Source organism: Eumetopias jubatus, unplaced genomic scaffold (genome assembly GCF_037043125.1).
Source record: "Eumetopias jubatus isolate StellerSeaLion01/CBP00866 unplaced genomic scaffold, mEumJub1_p1.0 scaffold_7, whole genome shotgun sequence".
Classification (NCBI taxonomy): domain Eukaryota; kingdom Metazoa; phylum Chordata; class Mammalia; order Carnivora; family Otariidae; genus Eumetopias; species Eumetopias jubatus.
Genome location: NW_028274813.1, coordinates 100,792,689 through 100,817,638, shown reverse-complemented (window position 1 = coordinate 100,817,638; position 24,950 = coordinate 100,792,689). Strand labels below are relative to the sequence as shown.

Here is a 24,950-nt window from a genome sequence, read left to right as displayed (position 1 = left end):
CCTTAAAAAACAATTTAGTCTTCAGTAAGTATGATTGTATTAATCAATTATGCTATTAAAATACAACTGCCATATTAAATCTGACTCATTTGTCATGACAGTTTCTATAATTATAGAAATTATACCTAGCTGCATATATAGCCGTAATCCTGCAATAAATATAAATAATTGTCTCTATTCAGTTCACAGTTACTGTCTATTAAATCCCCAGTTAAATGGCAACTTGGGGACCTTCATTTAAAATCCTCCTAAATCTTTGTTGTTCATCTGACTGCCAAAGCCCCACAAACACACCTCCTACAGTTGATTCCAGAAACCAATTTATGAATAAAATCGTTCATTTATTTATTTTTTTTTAAATTTTTTTAAAATTTTATTTATTTCACAGAGAGAGACAGCGAGAGAGGGAACATAAGCAGGGGGAGTGGGAGAGGGAGAAGCGGGCTTCCCGCCGAGCAGGGAGCCCGATGTGGGGCTCGATCCCAGGGTCCTGGGATCATGACCTGAGCCGAAGGCAGACGCTTAACGACTGAGCCACCCAGGCGCCCCTAAAATTGTTTTTTTAAAATGCGGATATTCAAAAGGTCCATTTAGGCTTGAGGTTTGTGGCTGTCAGGATAAAAATTGAGTAAACACATTTGGTGGAGTGTACTGACAAGGACAACCCTTGATGTCCTGGCATTTTGGTTTGGAAAACAGTATATACTGCTTAAAACCCTCAGTGTAAGCCCAAAGGACTAGAGCACATGGGTGATAACTATTCCCAACTTGTATTTCTGTAGGTGTGGATGAGGTCACCATTGTCAACATTTTGACTAACCGCAGCAATGAACAGAGACAGGATATTGCCTTCGCCTACCAGAGAAGGACCAAAAAGGTACAAGCAGTTTCAGGGGTGGAGGGCATTCCTTGTTGAATTCCATTTCCTCAGCCATTGCTTTTTGCTTTTATGGATTCTGGCTCATCCTGGCAAGAGCCTTCTAGAGCTCTTGGGTATCCAAGGTTTTCCTTTTACATCCTTGTTAAGAGTCATCACTCATACACACATGATCGCTGGAGTGCTTGGAGCTCATCCATAAAGACTGTGCCCTCCTCCAACCAGAGGGTGTGGAGGGAGCACTGCTGAGAACAGAAAGTTCGAAGGGACTAGGGAACATCAGCAACAGCAGGTATCATTTCTAGAATGCTTGCTTTGTGCCAGGCATGTAGTTCTCTACATGTAGCAACTCATTTCATCTTTATGACTTCTGCTAGCTCTTGATAAGATATTTCTGATTTAATCTTAGGACCCTAGCCTTTAGTTAGTATTGATCCTAATAGGCTCTCCTCACTCTCAAAAAAATATACTTGAATTCTTAAGAGCTTTGCTGCAAATAGGCTTAGTTAGTAGCTCATTGGGTCTACTGGGCCATCTTCAACACGCCGTGCTCCCACTATTTAAAGAGTCTTTGTGCGCTTTCCCCTTGCTTGTGCACTAGTGGTTCAGGAACAACCCAGCATTTGTTCATCCTTTATTTTGTTGCAGTGTTAGGAAATTTTATTTTTAAGGACGGGATGCTTTATTTTTAACTTCTTGCTATTAAAAGCTTTTGATTTATTCTTGGACAGTGCAGTAAGCGTGGCTTCCTGCAGCTTCTGTTTGACTTAACGGCTTTCACTCATAGCCACAGTGGAGGTGAGCTGGAAGGATTCTGGAAAAGACATTTCTTTTCTTGGGGTTGACATGACCACCAGGGTTCTGAAAGTTGCAGGTCAAGCCCTGCTATGGCTCCCACCCCCCCACCTACTCAAACAGTCGGAAAGGACATAAATAGGGAAGAATCCAGCTTCTATCATCTTACGTGCATTACAATTCTTTTTCCAACTAGACTTATATAATCTTTTGTAGTGAGGCATAGAGGGGAATATTTTATTTCTCCATTTGCTGAAAGGATCTGGGACCTGGTAGGGCCGAGTTCCAGTTGGAGCAGAAGGCTCACCTCTTTGGATAGTGTGCCTGTAGTTGCTCCTTCATTTGTCACTTAGAGTGGGGTGTTCGAACACACTTGAGTGTGTACACATAAGTGTACACAGAAACACAGAGGCCTGGATCTTGATTTCAAATTAGATAGATGAAGAACAAAGCCCTCACATACTCTGTTGGGTGGAAGATATTACCAGAACCATGATAGGGTTCATTGACCACACAGGCTTTGTGTGTGTTGGGGACAGCTTACTGTCCTACTGATTGTTCTTCTTTTTATTTTAGTTTTATTTTAATTTTTTATTTATTTTTTGACAGAGAGAGACACAGCGAGAGAGGGAACACAAGCAGGGGGAGTGGGGGAGGGAGAAGCAGGCCTCCCGCCGAGCAGGGAGCCCGGTGCGGGGCTCGATCCCAGGATCCCGGGATCCTGACCTGAGCCGAAGGCAGACGCCCAACGACTGAGCCACCCAGGCGCTCCTTATTTATTTATTTATTTTTTTTTTAAGAGAGGGAGAGAGCGAGGGGGGAGGGGCAGAGGGAGAGGGTGAGGGAAAGAGAGAATCTTAAGCAGGCTCCACACCTAGCACAGAGCCTGACACGGGGCACAGTCTCACAACCCTGAGATCATGACCTGAGCCGAAGTCAAGAGTTGGATGCTTTACCACCTGAGCCCCCCAGGCGCCCCAGTCCTACTGATTCTTTATGTCACTCAATCTTGGGCTAAGGAAAGTTGTCATCATGTATAGAAAGATACATAATTGCTTGCGATCATTTCTGAAGGAGATTTTGGAAGCAGAACATCAGTGTTTTGAATGAGTTGTTTGCATAATCACGGAGAAAGCCCTGTATTAGAGAGTACATTGGGGTATGGACTGAAGCTGCCTCTGTCGTGGCCTTGAACAGCACAGGCAAAGCTGATGGAAGTGGAGAGCAGCTGAGGAAGAGGATTGGTCTTCTGTTTTTTTCACATTCAAGCAGATGCCAAATTTCTCCATATAAGGAATGGTAGTGTTTTATTTATCAAAAATTTCTGGGATTTCTGTTACGTGCAAAGCCCTGTGCTAGACATTATGAGAAGCAAGAAGTTGAATGCCAATAGGAGTTTATAATAGAAGTGGAAGATGTCAGTAGGTACCCAAATTTGAGGTTTGAACAGAGAATGGGTAGAGGGGTGTCAACGGTAGGTTAAGTTTGGAATGACCTAACCTCAGATTTCCAAATTGGAAAATTGGTGCTATAATTGGAAGGTGTTGCTGTTCAAGTCCCTTTCTAAGTGTGGTTAGAGATGTGTTACTAGGACATCGGGAATCAGAAGAGAGTAGGTGGTGGAAGGTGTGGGCCAGGTGATTTCCGAGACCCATCTCAGTTCTCACCACCTAGGAATGATTTGAGAAGATGCTCCCTGAAACAGACTACACATCACCTCCTGGCACCTGCAAATACTTCTAGAGGCTAACCGTTATAGGTGCCATGGGGTGCTGCTGGCAAGCAAGAGAGAAAGAAGGAAGGGAGAGAATGGAGGGAAAAAGTGAAAAGAAAGGAAAATAATTGCAATGGGAGAGTTCAGGCATCACGCAGTGCTCATGATGTGTAGGAAGTTTAATTGCCAGCTTAAGTGGCTGTAAAGAGACACATTGAGTTCGGGGATTTGTCTGCATACATGGGGGCTGACTCAGACCTCTGACTTAACAATCTACGTTGTGACAGTGGAAACCTTCAAAAATAGTGCCGAGCAGGGACTTCATTCTCCCATCGTCTCTGTCAACTCTGTCCCGATTTGGTGTGGATAAATAGATGTTCTCTCTTAGATGAAGCATTTTGCATAGGAAACTTCGTAATCCAACTTCCACCCATGGTGGGGCTTCTGGTTCCTCCAGAGACTTTTAGGAGCCACCTCTGGCACAGCTGCACCAACATCTTTTACTCTAACCACCTCCTTCTTAGCAGAGGCCTTGACCTTAGAAAGTGCCCTATCTTCCATGAGTGGTTATCACTTGCAAGTGTGCTATAAAGTGCCCTCACACTCCTAGCTTTCTGAGGAGTTGCATACTGCCCTGGATTCTTTGTAACGACTGGAAGAAGATGCCTCAGTCAGCCTGGATGTCAAGGGATTTTGTCAGAACAAAGTCTGATCCTGTGGTTTCTGACATTGGAGTCTGTTGAAAGGGAATGCAGTTGAGACAGTTGGGTCTGAGATCCCAGAGCGGTCAAGGAATCACAGTCCGTTTTACAAACACATCCTGCTTGCTTTTGTTTTATTCACCAGTTTTAAAGGGAATGTTGGTTACCAACCACGTTTTCCATGTTCTTGCCTGTTTTTCTGAAGGAACTTGCATCAGCACTCAAGTCAGCCTTGTCCGGCCACCTGGAGACCGTGATTTTGGGCCTATTGAAAACACCTGCTCAGTATGATGCTTCTGAGCTGAAAGCCTCCATGAAGGTAAACATGTGTGAGATGCAATCTCTGTCAAATCCGCCATTAATATTTGTGAATTACAGCTCTCTGGGTATAATTAGGTGATTTTCAGTTTTGTTGAATTCTCATTTGGAACCATTTTTTTTTTTTTTCTAATGAACTGAAGCTATAAGTCTCAGGATTTGTACCAAAAATATTTCAATTACTCTTTTTAAGACTGTAAAGAAATTTCATGATGCTGGGAAGTCAGTTATCCAGCTGCTACTGCTTGGCACCTGGGCAATTGGAATACCATTTGGAAAAACTACTTCCTTGATTACACTTCCTCCTTAAAAAAAGATCTGTTGTGACATTAAGGCAAAAGTAAAACTCATAGCTTTTGTCAAGTGAAGCTTGCAAATTCTGCCCATGTTCTCTTGGGTGTTTCTTCTTCTGACCTCCTGTCAGTCCCATTTTTTGATTTAAATTCAGGCAAATCAGGACATTACAGTACATATAAAGGGTGGTTTCAGGTTGTAATTGGTACCTATGTTTTGTTCAAAGTATTCTAGCACAGATTAACTCTTTTGTTTTTGCAAAGTTATTTGGAATTTTAGGTTACGTTAGATAGTAGAAATTCCAGGTTAGAAACTCCCTGAATTCTGTGTGTACCTAAAACATTAAGTATTATATAAATGTGGTAGATGCATAAGCATAAATGCATTTTACAGCAAAACATAACCCCTTTTAGAGTATGGGCCTGGAACACTTTGACTAATCTTATACTGCCCTCTGCTGATAAAACTGGGTAAAGCCTCCAGAGTGAGGATGGGGGAGAGCTACGGTTCTCATTTTTTTATTCGAAGTCCAAGTATGTTTTCTGTGATGCTCCTGTTTCTGAATTATGAAGAGACCAAGCTATAAGCCTGTCACCAGAGCTCATGTCACGGTTCATGGCATCTCTTTCCCCAGAGAGCACCTCGAGCGTGAGGCAGCTTCGCACACCAGGCATTTCCACCATCCAGGACTTGATAGCTCAGGGCTGCCGCAAGATTTGTTGGGGAATCTCTTTCTTCCTTCAGTTCTCCAGCCTAGCCCGAGCTGCGCTCAGCTTATTTGAGCGGACTGGCTCTGAGTTTCCTGAGTAGGCTGTGTTGCAGAGAAGGTATGATGACGAAGGACAAAATGGCAGCAACATTTAATGATCCTGCTTGATAAAAAGGACACTCCTGAAAACCAAATCTGGGGTTTTCTGGAGCCATGGGTGAGTCAGCGTGTCCCTGGCCATCATCACTTCAGATCAGTTTATCTTACTTTCGTCAAAAATCTATTTAGTTATGATGTGTGCAATTTTACTAGTATCTATTACTAGGTATTAGTGACTTGAAATGGACCTGCTCGAGCTGTCACTCACTGCTGGAATCTCCATAACTGGGCCCAATGAAAGGTGCTTTGACTACTAAATCTTTGACCTTGTGCTGGCTCTCCCATTAGCCCTCACAGCCGAGCACGCTTCTGAAATCCATAAAGCTTGAAGTGACATTAACTGAGCTATGCTTTAAAAAAAAAAAAAAATCTGTTTTGACTTCTGGCAATACCAGTGGCAGGATTGGCCATATGTTATGGTAGAAGTTGTCCTTGTGATAGGAATTGTGGACGGTCTGGGGGAAGCGTGGGCCACGTTTTGGAAATTGCCAAGGTCACCTCTGAATCCCGAGATAAAAATGCTGTTCGAATCCTCGGATGTTAACACTGCTAGATCAGCAGTGGAAGAAAACATCTTCTAGTGTCACACGTGTTTACACTGTAACTATGTCAGGACATAGCATTTCTTCCAAGGCATGAGTCATTTCTAGACTATCTTTCTATCATCTCAAGATTGAAAACCTGCCCCTAACATATTTGAAGACACTCAGTAGTCACTCTGTAACATGTGTATAGAATGTTGTGTAGACCTTTTGCTCAGGTGGGAAGAAAGCTTGGCTGTGCTAGAACGTCTACATATCATGATTAAAAACTCTGGAAGAAGAGGCATTGGCTCAGGGATTTAGATTAAGAATAAAATTGAAAATTAACCGTTAACCTGAGTTTTAGCTTATTATACAAACCACTTTTCAGGGGCATAGAAACTCTAATAAGTTTAATTAATAGCTGACACACTTTTCATGTGGATAAGTAAGTTTCTTATTGTGTTAACACCTTATAATTGATTTACATTTTAAACAGTTGTAATTCTGCTTAGTTCAAAGTGATATTTCCATATTCGGAAAGACAACTATTAGAGAATCCTGATTATTAAATCTTGACTTTGATCATGAAGCCAGCTTTGAAATACATGTTTCATTGAGTCCTTTCAAGCTATCTGGCACGTTCAAAAGTGTATGTATTAAATTTGAATACATCACCCATCAAATTCTTATTCCTTAATAAGTGTTGGTGTCTAGGTTTATTTGGCACTTCATCATTTCCTCTTGCTTCCCTAAAATGCCTGAAGAGTGCATAGTAATCAAGCAAAAATGGAAGTACAAGAATGAAATTTTTAACATTAACCCAATTTTACATTTCAAAGAGGTAAAGCTAAAAATTTTGTCTTATCTGTACCTTTCCCTGGCAAAAGACTTATTCCATTCCAGTGATGCTGGCTGCAAATGACAACAAACTGTCTCTATTCCTGTATTTTAAATTACTGAGCAGAATTATTTAATAAAGAAAATTTCCGAATCTATTAAAATAATTTAAAAAATAAAGAAAAATAGGAAGAAGAAAAAGTTACTCATTTTGTAAAGCCATCACCCAAAGGCAACTATAGTGATGTAGTTGAGCTCAGATGTATCACTTACACCATCTTTTATTCTAGTGAAGCAATTTTTTAAAAGATTTTATTTATTTATTTATTTGACAGAGAGAGACACAGCGAGAGAGGGAACACAAGCAGGGGGAGTGGGAGAGGGAGAAGCAGGCTTCCCGCCGAGCAGGGAGCCCGACGCGGGGCTCGATCCCAGGACCCTGGGAGCATGACCTGAGCCGAAGGCAGACGCTTAACGACTGAGCCACCCAGGCGCCCCTATTCTAGTGAAGCATTTTTTATTTTTTATTTTTTTTTAAGATTTTATTTATTTGACAGAGAGAGACACAGCGAGAGCAGGAACACAAGCAGCGGGAATGGGAGAGGGAGAAGCAGGCTTCCCGCCGAGCAGGGAGCCCGACGCGGGGCTCGATCCCAGGACCCCGGGATCATGACCTGAGCCGAAGGCAGAGGCTTAACGACGGAGCCACCCAGGCGCCTCTAGTGAAGCCTTTTTTTAAAAAAGTAGAAAATAACATTATGTTGTGCTGAGGAATGCAGGACAGATCCCCTCAGTAGGAATCTAGAAAGGGGCACGCTAACTGACGCAATCTGGGTTTGTAGTTTCCCTGATTGGGATCAGAGAAGTAGGCTAATGGCCAGGAGGACTTTCCCTACTGATGTCTCTTGCCTGGTTCACAGGGGCTGGGGACTGATGAGGACTCCCTCATTGAGATCATCTGCTCAAGGACCAACCAAGAGCTTCAGGAAATTAACAGAGTCTACAAAGAAAGTGAGTAGCCCAAGTTCTTTGATGCAGCTTCTCAGCCCAATTTCTTTTTTTTTCTCTTTTTAATTTTTTATTGTTACGTTCATCACCGTACATTCCATCATTAGTTTTGGATGTAGGGTTCCATGATTCATTGTTTGTGCATAACACCCAGTGCTCCACGCAGAACGTGCCCTCTTTAATACCCATCACCAGGCTAACCCATCCCCCCACCCCCCTCCCCTCTAGAACCCTCAGTTTGTTTTTCAGAGTCCATCGTCTCTCATGGTTCGTCTCCCCCTCCGACTTACTCCCCTTCATTCTTCCCCTCCTGCTATCTTCTTCTTCCTTTTCTTTTTCCTTAACATATGTTGCATTATTTATTTCAGAGGTACAGATCTGTGATTCAACAGTCTTGCACAATTCACAGCGCTCACCATAGCACATACCCTCCCCAGTGTCTATCACCCAGCCACCCCATCCCTCCCACCCCCCACCATTCCAGCAACCCTCAGTTTGTTTCCTGAGATTAAGAATTCCTCATATCAGTGAGGTCATAGGATACATGTCTTTCTCTGATTGACTTATTTGGCTCAGCATAACACCCTCCAGTTCCATCCACGTCGTTGCAAATGGCAAGATCTCATCCCTTTTGATGGCTGCATAATATGCCATTGTGTGTATATACCACATCTTCTTTATCCATTCATCTGTCGATGGACATCTTGGCTCTTTCCACAGTTTGGCTATTGTGGACATTGCTGCTATAAACATCGGGGTGCACGTACCCCTTCAGATCCCTACATTTGTATCTTTGGGGTAAATACCCAGTAGTGCAATTCCCAGCCCAATTTCTATAACCTCATCATGGCTCCCTGGGCCATGTGTTGGGCACAGGATGCCCAGATCACCTATGCAGAAATGTTCTCTGGACTGTCCGGTGGTTTGCCATGGTCCAAGTCCCTCTTCTCTGTCTTCTTGTGGCCCGTTTTGGTAATTGCATTCCACTAGAATGTCTATAAAAGGATAAGCAGGAGGGAAAGGAGAGAAAGCAAAATTTTTCTTTTTCTTAAGGGTCTGATGGGAGGAATGGAAAGCATTGTACATGGATTTAATGTATTGGGTGCTTTCTGGTCTCTGCTTAAGAAAGTTCCCAACTCTGGATGGTGGATAATTATTGCAAGAGGCATGTGGTTATGTGTGCACCCAGTACTACAGGAGGCTGTGGGTAGAATCAGTGCCGTAGCTTACATGTGTATTTCTTCCTAGGTTTCAATGTAGCAGCTATTTTGAATAATAAAATACAGATTCATTCAAAAGTACTCTTTAATTCTTACTAGCTTTTGCCACTGTGCATTTTCTCATTTGGTGGATAACAAAGCACAATTGGGGTGTGTGTGTGTTTGTGTATGCAGCCTTCCAAATTCTTTTCACGTTCAAAGTGAGTTTTCATAGTCAAGAAGTTTGAGAAACAGTATTTTAGCTATAAAAGAGGTCACTGATCCAAGGTGAGCTTGAGGATACCTGATTTGAACCTGCCCTTTCTATCTCTTGTCGCTGATAATAACACTTGGCTCTGATTTTATGAGGCTAAAAATCATAAATAAATCACGGACCATCTGCCCTCCTGTGGGTGGATACATCCATGCTGCCACAGCTGTTTCTGCTTCTCAGAGGCTTAGTGGGGTGGGGGCAGTTGGGGTGGGTGGTGGCTGGCTGCACAGGCAGGAAGCATAAAACCAGATGTGTTGTTTTCCAAGTGTACAAGACTGATCTGGAGAAGGACATCGTTTCTGACACATCTGGTGACTTCCGCAAGCTGATGGTTGCCCTTGCAAAGGTTGGTTTCCGGTTTATGTCTTTGTCCTTGTTTCCTCCAGAGGCAAGTCCCATACCTCATTTTATACCTGGGAACGAATTAACTCAGTCCTCTGTGCCTGCATCAGAAATTCCAGCTGCATTTCTGACAGGGGGAGTGCACTGTCACTGCACAGTTGTCATTTTTGTATAAGAGAATTTCTTATCCTGGGAAACCGCATGGTCAAGTGGACTTTGGGGCCGGAGGAGGAACAGGCAGCTCTCAAGTCCTGGCCTGGATTATGTGCCAGCCCTCACCGCATGACGTCGGGAAGGTCACTTTGCCTCTGTCTGTGGCCACATAAGGCCCGGTGGGAAGTGACCCTCTTGTTTTTCTTTCCTTCTCTCTGCTCTCACTTCTTAGGAGAGGGTTTGCCCAGGTAGTCCTTTGCCTGCAGAGGGGGTCTTTGTTTGCTAATGTTAACACAGAAATGTGGGCGAAAGGCATTTCCCTTCTGAGTCTGAGTTCTGACCAGTGTGCCAGATAAGGCCTATGTGCCAGGGGAGGGAAGAGAAATTATTTTCTCCAGGAACCTCAGTGACAAATGGTTGATCGGTATGCTCCCTCCTGCCCACTCATATCTCTGTTACTGTAACAACTCCATACAGCCCTCCCCGCCAGCTCCTCGCCCTGTGTCCCACCAGCCACCCATCTTTCTGGAGTCCACATCCACTGATTCACTCCCTTGATCAAAACCCATCTCTCCTACATCAAATCCAAACTCTAACTGCCTATAAAAGTTCCCTAAACCCTGCCCTTCCCTTACTTCTTCCTTCGAGGACTCCTCCCTGCTTCCTTCTGCTCTAGCTGTGCGGCACCTCACTGATCTGTGGTGTGCTCAGCCCCTCCCTGTGCTGTTCCTCCCGTGGGGAATGGCTTTCTCCTCCACCCCTTTACTAGCCTCACTGACTCAGGCCTCAGTGTTCACCTCGGCCCTACCTTGCAGACTTTGCTGACCCTACTGACAGATCTCTCCCTTCTGCATATTATGTCTGTGTAAGCCATGGATCACTGTGCTGTTTTCCCTTTTGTTCCATGCTTATTTTTCCGTCTGGATGGTAAGCTCTCTGAGGGAAGGAACTAAGTGTCATTAGTGATTTTTTTGGAGGTAGAGGGAATTCTAGAAAGTGCTTGTCCCAGGAGGGGGTTGATGATGGTGAGGCACACCCCTCCCACTTCACTGCCTCAATTATTTTACCAATCTTGGTCTGGTCTAGACTTCAAAGTGAAGAAAAATTTTAAGTCTATGTGTGTTCCATAAACTAAATAATGGTTTACATGAGTTGGAGAGAAAATAAAATTTTCAACGTTAAAACACACAGACCTGTTTGATGTTCTTACTTTTGTTTTCTTCTGTAGGGTAGAAGAGCAGAGGATGGCTCTGTCATTGATTATGAACTGATTGACCAAGATGCCCGGGTAAGTGCCCAGCTTCTTGCTTGAGTTTCTGTTTTCTAGCAAGTCTCTAGATAGTCTCTATACAGTGGTTATCGATCCTGTATTAACAATTTACCTCCAAACTTAGTGGCTTAGAACAACAACACTTACATCTCTCAGTTTCTGTGAGGATGGCTTAGCTGGGTTTTTCTAGCTCAGGACTCCCATGAGGCTGGGGCCAAAATATTGACCAGGGCTGCATCGTCTGGAGCCTGATAGCATCAGGTGGATCCACTTTCAAGATCACCCATCCACGTGACTGTTGGCAGGAGGCCTTGTATTTCTCCGCCTGAGCCTCTCTCAGGGCCTGCTTGAGCATCCTCACACCTGCCTTTCCCTAGAGTGAGTGATCCAAGAGAGGAAGCCAAATGCTTGTTATCACCTAATCTCAGGAGTCACAGTGTCATTTTTTTTTTGTAAAGATTTTATTATTTATTTGACAGAGAGAGAGGGAGGGAGAGAGAGCACCAGCAGGGGGAGTGGCAGAGGGAGAGGGAGAAGCAGACTCTCCGCTGTAGGCTTTGCTTGTGTGAAAGTACCAGATTCTGCAGGGTGTGCTAAGGCTGTGTGCACTGCTGTGCATTTGCTACAAATAAACACCAGTAAACAACAAGGTAGAGTGGAAAAAGATGGTGGAGGCACAGCCAGGGATGGGAAGGCTTTTTGCCCTTCGTTGTGAGGGAAAAGGGGGAGAGTAGCAGAGACCCTTCTTTTCTGGTTGAACAGCACTTTTGCTGGTTCTAGTCCCATAACCACTAAGAATTGTTGGTTAAGCTAATTCAGATCACTATGAACCGTGTGCCTTTCCCAGACGGTCAACAACTATCTCAAAGCATTTTATGAGAGCTTTAGAACAAAATTAATTTAAATTCATTTTAGTTTTAAAATTCAATAGGTTTCGGGGAACCTGGGGGGCTCAGTTGGTTAAGCGTCCAACTCTTGGTTTCAGGTCAGGTCATGATCCCAGGTCGTGAGGTCGAGCCGCACATCAGGCTCCACACTTGGCATGGAATCTCCTTAAGATTCTCTCTCTCCCTCTCCTTCTGCTCCTTCCCCCTTTCCCACTTTCCCTCAGTAAATAAGTAAATTTCTTTAACAAATAAAAGAAAATTCAATGTTTCACACAGCACCTTTAGCAGGAGGTAAAGGAGGGTTTTAAATAAAGTAAGAGAAGTTAGGTTTTACAACTCCTAGACAGTGGGTGGTCATTGAGTGAGTATCTTACCCTTGTGTAAGTCTTCCTCCCTCCCTCCCTGCCATTCTTAGCATTACCTGTGGCCCCTACATTTTCCAGACACTAAAAGGGAGACTTCCTGAGTCTCTAAGAAATGTGTGTGTGGCACCTGGTCTGAGCTGTCTTCAGCAGACAACCACTAGCTTGCTTGCAAACAACAGTACCAAAGGAAGGAGGGCTGGATGTGCTAATGAACATTTACTTGTCCTTCTGTATAGGAATAGAAGCTCTCGGTTCTTCCTTTGGCATTCAAGGAAGTAGATGTGTACAGCACACACCTCACAGTCTAGCCTCATGCTGTGTTTGTGCCTGAGGAAGACTGCTCTTATTTAAGACTTTTGACTCAAATACGACATTTTTGCCCATGTCTTTAGCACAATCATCCTTTCTCATTTGGCATTTTCAGTGTATGGGTTTTGAGTTTTTTTGCATGACTTTTTTTTATGACCTTACCTTGGATCGTGTAGTCAACTTTCTTGGTTGATTGTACTTGTAGGATCTCTATGATGCTGGAGTGAAGAGGAAGGGAACTGATGTACCCAAGTGGATCAGCATCATGACTGAGCGGAGTGTGTGTCACCTCCAGAAAGGTGTGTTCTATACTGAAGAGGTCTTCGAGCCTAGGGATGGTCCTCTCAGCCCAGCTTCTTGGTTACCTATGTTGGGGCATGGGTCTGCCAGAAGAAAGTTCACTCTCTACTTTGCACCCCATAATCTCATCCATTTTCCATCACCAGATCCATTTGCCCTTCTCTCCCGTTTTGGATCCTTCTTTCTCCTAAATGTTCTCCACGTTTGATGCTTTAGCTTGCTGCTCCTTCTTGTCCAGGATCATTTTATCTTACCATATTTGTTGAAGTAATGGAGTTTCCTGGACACTATATACTGTTTCTCAGTGCTTCCAAGTAGAGTAGGTTCCACTCAGAGTTAAAGATGGTCAAAGTATGTGGCCCAGGCTGTGCCATTCAGGACAGGTGCCTGCTACAGCTGTCCCAGGCCAACCGGTGCCATGTCAGCTCTGGTCCGCCATGACAACCCCTAATCCTCTAAGATGCTGTGATCATCCCAGTTGTTTAGTTATTTTTACCATGGTACATACCATGTGAGCGATCATTGACTGCTTTGATTAGCGACTCTGTTACAGTAATTACTTTTTGCTTTTCCTTAGTATTTGAAAGGTACAAGAGCTACAGCCCTTATGACATGCTGGAGAGCATCAAGAAGGAGGTCAAAGGAGACCTGGAAAATGCTTTCCTGAACCTGGGTGAGCAAGTGTGGGCACCCCCCCCCCCCGGCCCCCGGCCCATCCCTTTCAGCTTTCAGGAAACTGTGCCATAGCAGAAGTGACAAGTGGCCATCCTGTTCATTCAAGTGTGTTTGGGATGTGTGGCTCATTTACCTGATTTGGGTAGTTGTATAATCTTCACTGTATAAATTTAAGATATGAAACTGAGGAGGGCTTGAAGCTGGTAGAGTGAGGAATTGCCCAGAAAGAATAAGATGACGAGAAAAAGGGCTCTGTTGGGGAATCTCATATATCCACTTGGGTTTCTGCAGCCCTTAGTGTCCCCTGGTTTAAAATGACAGTGGAGCTGACTTTCGGAGGATCCCCAGTTTTCCCCATTTTGCAGCCCATTCCTGTTACGTTAGGTCATCTTGTTTGTCGGGGTCTCACCCCTCCCTGGAGAGGAGAGGAGAGGAGCAGCTGACCCCTTTTCTTCCCTCCACAGTCCAGTGCATTCAGAACAAGCCCCTGTATTTTGCTGACCGGCTGTACGACTCCATGAAGGTAAGAGCACTCAGCTGAGAGGTCCATGTTTGCACACTAGGCTTTTCATCTCTCGTGCCCCAAACCAAGTCTCCTTGACTAGTGGATGGTGGAAGGGCCCCCCTCTCCAGGTGCAGGAGTGTACTGGTCAGCCGTGGTTGTGTTTGACAGGTCAGAAGACCACAAGTCGGTCTTCTCTCTCTCTCCCCAACTACTTGAACATGTGTTTATGTGCAGGTAGAAAATAAAGTACCAGATGGTAATCATGTCTGATTCCTGCTTAGATTTCTCAGGGATTGCCTTCCCTTACCCCAAAGTAAAGGCAGGCAAGGAAGGGAGAGATTACCAAGCAACCACTGTGCAGTAGACGTGGTGCAACTTACTTCATCTGAAATCATTACCAAAAAGCCCATGTGGCCTGTGTTGTTTTCTTTATAGCTCGGGAGACTGGAGCTCAGAAAGCTTCAACTAGTCTGACGTTACATAGCCACCTTTGAACTTGGGTCTGTCTGACTCCGAAGGCAGCCCTGCAACTGTCTCTTGAATGGACTGTCTCTTCCCACAATCCTGTCCCATTTTCTATGCCTCAAATGTCCCTTGTGCTTTCTGGCTCCCTGGCCCTTCTTCCTGGATCACCCCTTGTCCACTCCCATCTCCCTCGGGTTCTGTGACAGATAGGACCTGTTCCTCGGTACCTCTGGTCTAAGACTCTGGAAGTAAACTCAGTGGTCTTTACTGTTCATACCATTCAAAATGGCACAGAGCCACCGTGACCACGTGGTGGCATGTGTTCTTTAAGCCCTGAGAGCCAAGAGCTGTTTGTTACATGTGTAAACCCGCACACTTCTTAAACTGAGCCATGCCGTACTTGGTGCTTGTGCAAGTTTATTGAGTGAGCGTAGTGGGGCTTTGTGTTGATTTCATCCCGGCATGTTTGGAATTCCAAGATGCTCATTTTTCTTTTTTTAATTTATTTTTTCTTTTTAATTTTTTTAGAGAGGGAGTGAGGGAGGGGCAGAGGGTGAGGGAAGGGAAGGAGAATCTCAAGCAGGCTCCATGCCCAGTATGGAACCTGACGTGGGGCTCCGTCTCATGACCCTGAGATCGTGACCTCAGCCTAAATCAAGATTCAGATGTTCAACCAGCTGAGCCACTCAGGTGCCCCAATGTGATCGTTTTTCTTAAAGGAGTGGTTCACCATTACCTTTGCGGTTTCTTAGAGGGCAGCGTCAAGAACTCAGATGAGTTCCATGTGTAAGAAAACTTACTGGATTAACATTGTCAAGTGAATTGTAACTTGGAACATCAACTTGGCTTTCAGGGCAAGGGGACTCGTGATAAAGTCCTGATTAGAATCATGGTCTCTCGCAGTGAAGTGGACATGCTGAAAATTAGGTCTGAATTCAAGAGAAAGTACAGCAAGTCCCTGTACTACTACATCCAGGTAAGCCCTGTGGTGATGTTGGCCCTACCTGGCCATCCAGAAGGCCCTGGGTGCCTGGGCCAGGGGCCTGTCAGAATGATGGCAAGAGTGGTGGTTTTCTAATTCCTTGGGGAAGAGGTGCTAGTCATCAGGTACCATGGGTCTATTTTGATTTGTCCTAGAATCTTAGAGGGACTGGCAAAGCTTTTATACCTTCCCACATATGCTAGTCTATAGTGGTAATTGGTGTTCATGACAGTGATCCTGCAAGACTTGCTGACATCCTGAAGAGCCTGAGATCAATTTATCTTTTATTAAGCGGTTGACCCTTGAACAACACAGGCTTGAACAGCACTGATTGATTTATCGATTTTTTTCGATAAATACAGTATAGTGCTGTAAATGTATTTTCCTTCTGATTTTCGTACTATTTTTTTAGCCTGCTTACTTTATTGTAAGAATATAGCATGTAATACACCTAACAGACAACATATGTGTTAATCGACTGTCCATGTTACTGGTATAGCTCCCGGTCAACAGTAGGCTATCAATAGTTAAGTTTTTGGGGCGTCAGAAGTTATATGTGGATTTTTGTCAGGGTGGAACAGAGGTGGCAGGGGTTGGCACCCCTCAGCCCTGCACTCTTTCAGGATCGACTGTTTCCATTTTTTGAAAGTCCTCTACGATAGGCCTGGCAATGTTTAGTTACTCAGCACTTCCATCTCTCCCATCAGTTTAGTCTCTGTTTTGGAGAGATGCAGCCTTCGTATGCAAGGGGGTGCTGCTCACAGTGGCCCCCGGCTGGGTATGTCAGACAGGCATTGCAGCCCCCACCCCTTCTAAAAGACCCTGACATTTTCAAAAGCATGTCCGTGGTTAACCAAGGATGAATTTTGAGGTGGGTTTGGTATGCCCGGGTTTATTAGGGCACATGTTTCCACACTTCACTAGCTTATTCCCGCATGACCTTAAGAATCCCGGAAACAGCATCGAGAGGCAGGAAAGGCCCTCGCCTTCTCTGGAAGCGTGAGGGCCGGTGAGAAAAGTGGTGGTGCTTGCAGGACCTCACTGCGGGAAGAGCAGGCCGGCCTGTGTGGGTCTGATTCCTCGCTGTGTGGATCCCCAGTACCTCACCTTCTCTCTGCCCTGTGGTCATGTCACTCGAAGGGCTCCCCTGGGCCAGACTCCCTGAGGGCCTGCTGCTGATGGCTTGGGTCTTTGTGTCTGGGCGGGTCCCGCGGAGCCTTCTCTTCGCTACTGCCAGGGGAGGCTCTCTGTGTGCGTTGAGCCTGCTTCTACGCTATTGCAGAGTTGGGGGTCTCTTCTTCGGGTGCTGAATTTCTTTTTTTCTCCTTGGCCATTTGTAGCAAGACACGAAGGGCGACTACCAGAAGGCGCTGCTGTACCTGTGTGGCGGGGATGACTGAGGCCCACGGCGGATGAGCGCCCAGCAGTGGTGCTCCTTTGTTTCCAGCTAACAGTTCCCGAAAATAGCTTGTGACTAACAGACCCCTTGTGCCTGTCCCCGCGAGGATGGTGTTAGCATCACCCCCTCCCCATCCTTATGTCAGTTGCCTAAGCATTGCCTGCCTCTCACGTCTAGTCTCTCCTTTTAGCCAAAGAAATGAACATTCCAAGGAGTTGGAAGTGAAATCTATGATGTGAAACACTTTGCCTCTTGTGTACTGTGTCATAAACAGATGAATAAACTGAATTTTTACTTTATACACAAGTACTTTGTCGACCTTGCTTTTGACTTAATTGTTTAAAAATCAAATGCGTCAAAAAAATAAAATAAAAAATAAAAATCAAACATGCATGCATAAGGGCTGTATTGTTCAGCTGGTAAAGCTATCCGCTGGAGGAGTAAAGCTCTGGAACTCAGCTGACTGATATGATAGCCACTCTCCAGATGTGGCTATTTACATTTAAATTGATATAAATGAATAAAATTAAAAATTCAGTTCCTCAGTCACACTCTCCACATTTCAAATGCTCGATATCCTCATGTGGTTAGCAGACAGTGTATTGGACAGCAAAGGCACAGAACATGTCCATTATACTAGAAAGTTCTCTTGCACAGCTCTTCATGCCCAGGGGATGATAGTACCTCTGGGGGAAACTCCCCATCTGCTCATCTTTTTACAGGTAAATTAGGTGAAAACCAGCGTCCGTGGTGGCCTCCAATTGGGAAGAGGAGTGGGGTGGCCTCGTAGGCGCTAGCAAATACTGCAGATACATCTATAAGCCATTAGACTTAGAGAAATAAACAACGTTCTGCCCCAACCTCAAGGACATACCGGTCAGTGAGTCAGGCTACAGTATTGTTGTAGGGAGGTGTAACAAAAGTGGATTGGGGGCACAGAGAAGAAAGTGATTGTTTTTGGGAGGATTGAGGCAGATGACCCAGAGGAGAAGGAAGCATTTTTGCTGTGTCTGAAAATCTAAGGTGAGGTTTTTACAGCAGGGAGGAAGCTCTCCACCAGATTTTTATGGTTCTGATAATGGAATAGGTGATTCACATTACTGGCGCTATAGGCACCAAGACTCTATACAGAAAGAATTACGTCTCCCACCCCTCCTAGCCAGCCAGGGGCTGTTTCTAGGACTACCTGGTTTCTGGTCCATCCTTTTGTGGATAGGCTGCAATAGACATGATGTGTATTACTCTATCACTGTTCGTAATGTAAAGATGCTGTCCATAGGCTGCTAGTCCAGGATACGGGACGGCTGGATTACACACGTCCTTCCGCTAAGCAGGGTGTAGGGCCAGAGGCGGAGTCGATGACTCTCCCCAAACCCTTCCACTGTATTTCCTCCTGGTCAGAGGATGCTGTGTTAACTGCTCATTCCTGAACCTGGCTGATGTAGGGCACACTCAGTACTGTCTGCAGGGAGTAAGCAGGTAATGGGAATAAATGTGTAAAATGGCTAGTTGAACAGAATGGGGGGCCGGGGGTGTGGGCCTGGAGAAATGAAGACCACCTGCCCCACTTGAAGCCTTCAAATTCAATTAAAGTGACACTATGTTGACCAAAGTGTTATCTGTGGGCTGAATGATTTTCCATTTTGATCTTGGGCAAACTTTGGATAGAAACTGAGATGGAGCATGGCTCTTGAGTGGCCCGTGAAGGGCCTGTAAGTCCACTAAGCTATTGTTTAAAAAGTATGTTAGGTGAAAATAGTATTTTCTCAAATGTATCCTCCTATGCATATTCGAACTGATGCTCAAATCCCAAGAAATGAGCTTGGGGCAGAGTTCAAGGAACTGCATAAGAAGCAGGATCTTTACGGGGTTAAAACCCCAAATTATGGTATTGAACTCAAAATTGATAGGGCTGGGCAGCGGCTGTCTGGAGTAATGTTTCATATCAGGAAATGTTTGGGCTTTGATGCTTCCCATCATAAAGTGTGTTTCGGGCTGCAAAGGGGAAGGTGGTAGAAGAAGGCAAGGCTGTACAGCCAGAGTGTGGGGAGGCTTCTGCTCCCACTGTGCCTAGGGCGCCCTGGCCACTGGTCTGGCTGGTTGGACCCTCCAGCAGGCATGAGGGAAAATCCAAAAGGCAGACTGGCCCCAGAAAGTCTCTGGGAGAACTGTTCCAAATGCTGCCTGCTGTCTCTCCCCTGCAGGGAGCAGTGATTTGGATCTCACGTTATCCAAAACTGACAAGAGACGGCGCTTAGACTTTGGTCTATTCTTCTGGGTTCCAGTCTGCCCTCAGTGAAGCTGTCCAAACCATTTCTTTGAAATAAATAACCATCTGGAGATTTTTTTTTTTTTTTTTTTTTTACCAAGTACCAGTCATCTTTTATTGGATGTTAATTCTGAATCAGAATATGAAAGGATTCAAGGGTGCCAGGCAAAGGTCATGGTCAGGAATGCCGAAAGTGCCTCCACACTGAGCCCTCTTCAGTGGTCCTTGCGGAGCCGCTCGTGTTTGAGTTCCTTGTAACAACGACAGTAGTTGAAAAGCACATAAGCTGCCAGCACCATAGAAATCCCAGCAACGCCCCCTTTCTTCACATTGATATACTTGTTGTAATACCGGTAGTAACCTCTTCGAAATGCTCCAGCAATGCCCTTAGGGGTGAAATCCCGCATCAGTATCCAGCTGGGCAGCTCTCCTAGTTTCACATCCATGAGCTTCTTCTCCTTCAGTGGTACGACTGACGCCATCTTGGAGTCCCGGGTGTCCGCTCTCACCATCTGGAGATTTGAATAGTCTCCCAAACAATTTTACTTTGTAAAGAGAAGGGAAAGGGCACCAGGCAGGCTTTAACATTTTGTCAGCTGATAATAAGAACTTTGATTTTATTCTTTCAGCAATTAAAGGCAATGCATGGAGTGTAGCCATGGAAACTTACTGAACTATGACTGAACAAGAGGATGATTTTATTCCCCCCGACCTGTGTGGTGGGACTGGGCGGGGCTGACATACTGTAGAACTCCAGATGGTACCCTACACATTGTAGCTTATGTGAAGGTATCTCCCTTTCAATTGTGCAGTGCACAGCCTGAGTGGCCATATGTGTATGACAGCCCTATATGGTAACCCTAGGCATGTATAAGATGGCCTATTAGATCTTTTGTCACAAAGTTTGCTGCCAGATTAAAGACACATTTTACTTGGAAACAGTTGGCTAAACCTCTGAAGGCCTCGATTTTTCCATAGACTCTTGATCTTTGGGTCTGTTTTACTTGGCTATACACAAACAGCTATGCATATAAATCTTCCCAGCATGTGAAGTTCCTCTAGTGTAAATTATTAGTAAAGATAGCTAAAGCAGGGAAAACCTGGCTCACAAAGTGGCTCCATTAGGCAAGAAAAATGATTTGAGGACAGAACGCTTTTAAATCAATTTTTAGTCTTTAAATGACTCCAATCTCCGGCCTCTCCCCACGTTTTGACAAACGGCTCTGGCTTCTTATCCACATCAGTTTATTTGACCTCCTTTTTCCATCAACTACCAAAATGAAAACTCGGCTTCGAGAGTGAGGGAGCAATTTTAAACATCCCTTAGCAATGAGGCAGAACATGTTATAGCCATCAAGTTCTAGTTGTTCATTCTATTTATTGAAAAAAGCCTGTAGCCTGATTTCTTTTATGCGAGTACATTTGAGCAAGCAAAGTTTATAGAGATGACTTATCTCATTACATTAGAAGAGTGATTTGCTATCTCAGCATCTATAAGCAATTTTAACAGACATTTCTGGATGAAGAAAAGCTTTTGTAAATATATGCGAAAGACACGATTTCATCAAGCATTAAATTGGAGGTGCCCTGGAAAAATATTACATTTGTGCATTCAATTAGCTTGATTGTGGCTGAATTTTGTCCACTGAAGGCAGCATTTCTGCAGAAAAACAGAAGCATTCCCTACGTCAGCAGGTTTCCTAAAACAGAAAAGCACACTTTCCCCCTTTGCAAGTCTTCTTTTGCATTTGTGCTGTTCCCAGCTATGCGTCCCTAATCAGGCTGCTCAGTCTTCTTCTCCACAGTAGAGCACAAGGGGAGAGTAAACCGGAAGCCACTTTATTTAGGTGAAATCCAAAGCCAACAATTCCAACCTCAAATAGCCTGTACCCGGTCTACGAGCTTGGCAAGCTCTGGGCAAAAATGGGACGGTCAAGATGGACTCAAGTTCTCCAAACTTTCTTCCTAGTCTCTGCAGGGCCTCTCCCTCCTTCAGGGTCAGTGGGATGCTGTTTAAGCTTTGGTATGGCTGCTAACCCATGTCCCTTTCCTGGATGTGAGTTTATAGGGTCAGCCTTATCTTGGAATGAAAGTTTTGTTTGCCTACTACAGGAATGAGAGGTGGTTAAGTACAAGAGGGCTTTCTTAGACTCCTAAAATCACAGTGAAGAAATGAGCTATTTAGAATGATCACCAGCCCTCCCCCTTCTCCTCCTTGTTGCCGTTGAACAACCTGCTTTCCATTAAGAAGAAATAAACCAGGGGTGCCTTGGTGGCTTAGTCAGTTAAATAACTGCCTTTGGCTTAGGTCATGATCCTGGAGTCCTGGGATAGAGCCCCGAATGGAGCCCCACATTGGGCTCCCTGCTCAGCAGGGAGTCTGCTTCTCCCTCTCCCTCTGCTCCTCTCACCCACCACCCCGCTGTACTTTCTCTCGCTCACTCTCTCTCTCAAGTAAATAGATGTTAAAAAAAAAAAAAAAAAAAAAAAAGGAAGGGCCGCCTGGGTGGCTCAGTTATTAAGCGTCTGCCTTCGGCTCAGGTCATGATCCCACGGTCCTGGGATCGAGCCCCGCATCGGCTCCCTGCTCAGCGGGAAGCCTGCTTCTCCCTCTCCCACTCCCCCTGCTTGTGTTCCCTCTCTCGCTATGTCTCTCTCTCTGTCAAATAAATAAATAAAATATATTTTTTAAAAATTAGAAAAAAAGAATAAATAAACCAGAAAAGGCATAGTATGTCAACGGAACCTGGCTGTGGGGGTGGCTGTTATTTTTAAACAACAGGTGATGACAAATGGAACTTTCCTAGCTATAATCCATTATAGCCCAAGGCTATTATACTTGCAAGCACATTTCTAAATATTAATTAAGAATTAGGAAGGAGTTTGGATCAGGAATTGAGAAATGTTTCTAATAAGTTTTAGGTTTTTATGTCAGAGAGTTTGCCAGATTTCAAATTTTACCATGGATTCTTGAGTTTGGGAGAACCAACTTGGTCTTAATGGATCACCTTGGTTCTTTCTTTTTTTTTTTTAAGGTTTTATTTATTTATTTGACAGAGAGAGAGAGAGCAAGCTCAAGCAGGAGGAGCAGGAGAGGGAGAAGGAGAGTCCCTGCTGAGTAGGGAGCCCAGTGCAGGACTAGATCCCAGGATCCTGCGATCATGATCTGAGCTGAAGGCAGACAATTAACCGACTGAGCCACCCAGGCACCCCGATCACCTTGGTTCTAGTAGAAATGAACTCATATATGACAAGACAGGTTTTAAAGAAGATTTATTATTATTGTTATTATCATTATTTTAGAGAGAGAGAGAGCACGTGCAAGCATGAGCAAACAGGGGAGGGGCAAAGGGGGAGGGAGAGGGAGAGAATCCCAAGTAGACGCCACGCTGAGTGTGGAGCCCGACCCAGGGCTCAATCGCATGACCCCGAGATCATGCACTGAGCTGAAACGAAGAGTTGGATGCTTAACCAACAGAGCCACCCAGATGGCCCTTGACTAGAAAGACTTTTAAAGTCTAGAGTTGAGCAGGTAATATGGTACTTCTGTCACTGACTCATTCATTGACTTATTAATTTAGTGAACAGATATACCTACCATGTTCTGGTGACTGAACTAAACACTGGAGATTAAAGAACAAGGCAACACTGGCCATGTAGAATGAAAGGGCTGAGACTGAGGAAGGCAAGGTGATGTGCTTGGGGGCCCATAGAAGCTGATCCTCCCCAGGATGAAACATCTGGAAGATTTCTGGGAGAGGCAATCCTCAAAGCAGGATTTATTAGGGGGGGTTGTGGTGGTGGTAGTGTTTTCTTGTTATTTTTGTTTTGTTTTGTTTTTTGTTTTTTTTGATGTACAATAATTGTAGAAAGCTGGAAAATAAAGAAAAGCATAAAGAAGAAAATCAACTTCAACCACAACCAATTATTGTTAACATTTTGGCAGGATGACCTATTTGAGAATTAGCTCTTCCTTCCTTGGCAGTAAGCACATCAAGAAAGAAAGGCAATTTTTCCTCCTCCTCAAGAGGGAGGGCTGGGCTTTAAGCAGTGAAAGTCAGGCTTTCCTTACTGAAAGAGTTAAGTGGCTTTTGATTTTTCAAAGTCTAGTTCAAGCAGATGTAGGCCTGGATTGTTCTGGGTGATAGTTCTGGGTGAAGGGAAGAAGCAAGTATCCTATCCCTGGGCCAGCTGGCTCTCCAGAGACTGAGCGGGACAGTGTTCGGGTGATAGGGATGGTGTCTGGCTCCCACACAGTGCATGAGAGTGTCTGAAGCTCTGAGGGGGGGTCAAAAACTGCCCACAACAGTATTGGTTATCTCTGGGAATGTCTCGGTGACTGCGTGCGGTGCATAGTGAATGAGGCCCCGCCCAATGTTAAAATCTTTTTTCCAGTCTTCACCTGATTTTATCCACGTCTTTCCTCAATTTCCAGAAGAGCTCAGGCCCCATGGTGAATTGCTGGAAGGGAATCTTTTTCATGTTTAATTTCTGACTTCTTTTTCTCTCTCTCCCTCTTTCTCCCCCCCTCCCTTCCTTCTTTCCTTCCTGGCATTTTATGATCTACATAATATATCCCAGATAAATCATAGGAGGTATTCCTGACCCCTCGGAGCTCTATAATTTTGTTCTAACTTTATGCTTTGAAGAGGCTAAATTAGTTTAATTTTGTAAATCAGTAAGGAAAACAGGATCCTATTAGAGTCATAAAACAAGAGAAGAAAAATGAAGGATGTACTCTGGATATCATATTCCAGGTTGCTAGAAAAAAAAAATAACAGAAAGTGATTTCAGAGCATAGATTTAAAAAAAGGAAGATGTAGAATCAAAACTTTTCAGCTGGGCGCCTGGGTGGCTCAGTTGGTTAGGCGACTGCCTTCGGCTCAGTTCATGATCCTGGAGTCCCGGGATCGAGTCCCGCATCGGGCTCCCTGCTCAGCAGGGAGTCTGCTTCTCCCTCTGACCCTCACCCCCTCTCATTCTTTCTCTCTCTCAAATAAATAAATAAATAAAATCTTTAAAAAAAAAAACTTTTCAGCTTATCGGTGAGATAACTGCCAGTTCTTTTAATATGAAGTCTCTATGTAGTTACTATCCGGCCTCTAAATATTAATAAATACAGAGTCAGATAAGGTGTGTCCGTCTTGTTCCCAGCCTCCAAACCTCACATGGAAATTCAGACCTGGCTAATCCCTGGTTTCAGACCTATGCTGGCCTGAGCATGGTATATTTACCCGGATGTGTCTCCTGCAGGTCCTGGGAACCTGGTGGCCTCTGTACTGCTCTGGGAAGGAGTAAGCTATTCCTGGGGCTCAGGCTCTGTCCCCAGCACTGTACCTGGCTCTGATAACCCTGGCCTGGTAGGAGCTGAGATCGTTATAACTCGTCTTCTGCCCCGGTCAACTGACCTCATCTCCCAGCTACCCTAAGCCCTGGGTTTACGTGATCCTTCTCCCTACATCCTGGAAACATTCCTTCCAATCCCAGTCCGACTTTGCTCAGTTCCTTAATGAATGTCCACGTAACAGGGGCAGCCATCTTTGAAAGATGAGCTCTGCCCAGGATTGGAATATTCCCTTTATCTGAGCACTACTGTCTGCTTCCATTGTCACAGTTAACT

General features: G+C 44.7%; 1 protein-coding gene and 1 pseudogene across 1 annotated transcript in view; one reads left to right on the top strand and one right to left on the bottom strand.

Moving 5' to 3' along the window:
* The window catches only part of ANXA2 (annexin A2), a 44,828-nt gene extending 27,461 nt beyond the window's left edge, over positions 1-17,367 (top strand). Inside the window, exons 4-13 of the mRNA XM_028100021.2 lie at positions 783-877; positions 4,293-4,406; positions 7,849-7,939; positions 9,676-9,755; positions 11,133-11,192; positions 12,941-13,034; positions 13,613-13,708; positions 14,175-14,233; positions 15,534-15,656; positions 17,003-17,367. Coding sequence (XP_027955822.1) covers positions 783-877; positions 4,293-4,406; positions 7,849-7,939; positions 9,676-9,755; positions 11,133-11,192; positions 12,941-13,034; positions 13,613-13,708; positions 14,175-14,233; positions 15,534-15,656; positions 17,003-17,062 — 872 coding nt within the window. The 3' untranslated portion in view covers positions 17,063-17,367. The remainder of the gene's footprint in view (positions 1-782; positions 878-4,292; positions 4,407-7,848; positions 7,940-9,675; positions 9,756-11,132; positions 11,193-12,940; positions 13,035-13,612; positions 13,709-14,174; positions 14,234-15,533; positions 15,657-17,002) is intronic.
* Positions 17,368-19,442: 2,075 nt separating this feature from the next.
* Positions 19,443-19,830, bottom strand: LOC114206479 (ATP synthase F(0) complex subunit f, mitochondrial pseudogene; annotated as a pseudogene).
* Positions 19,831-24,950: the final 5,120 nt, after the last annotated feature.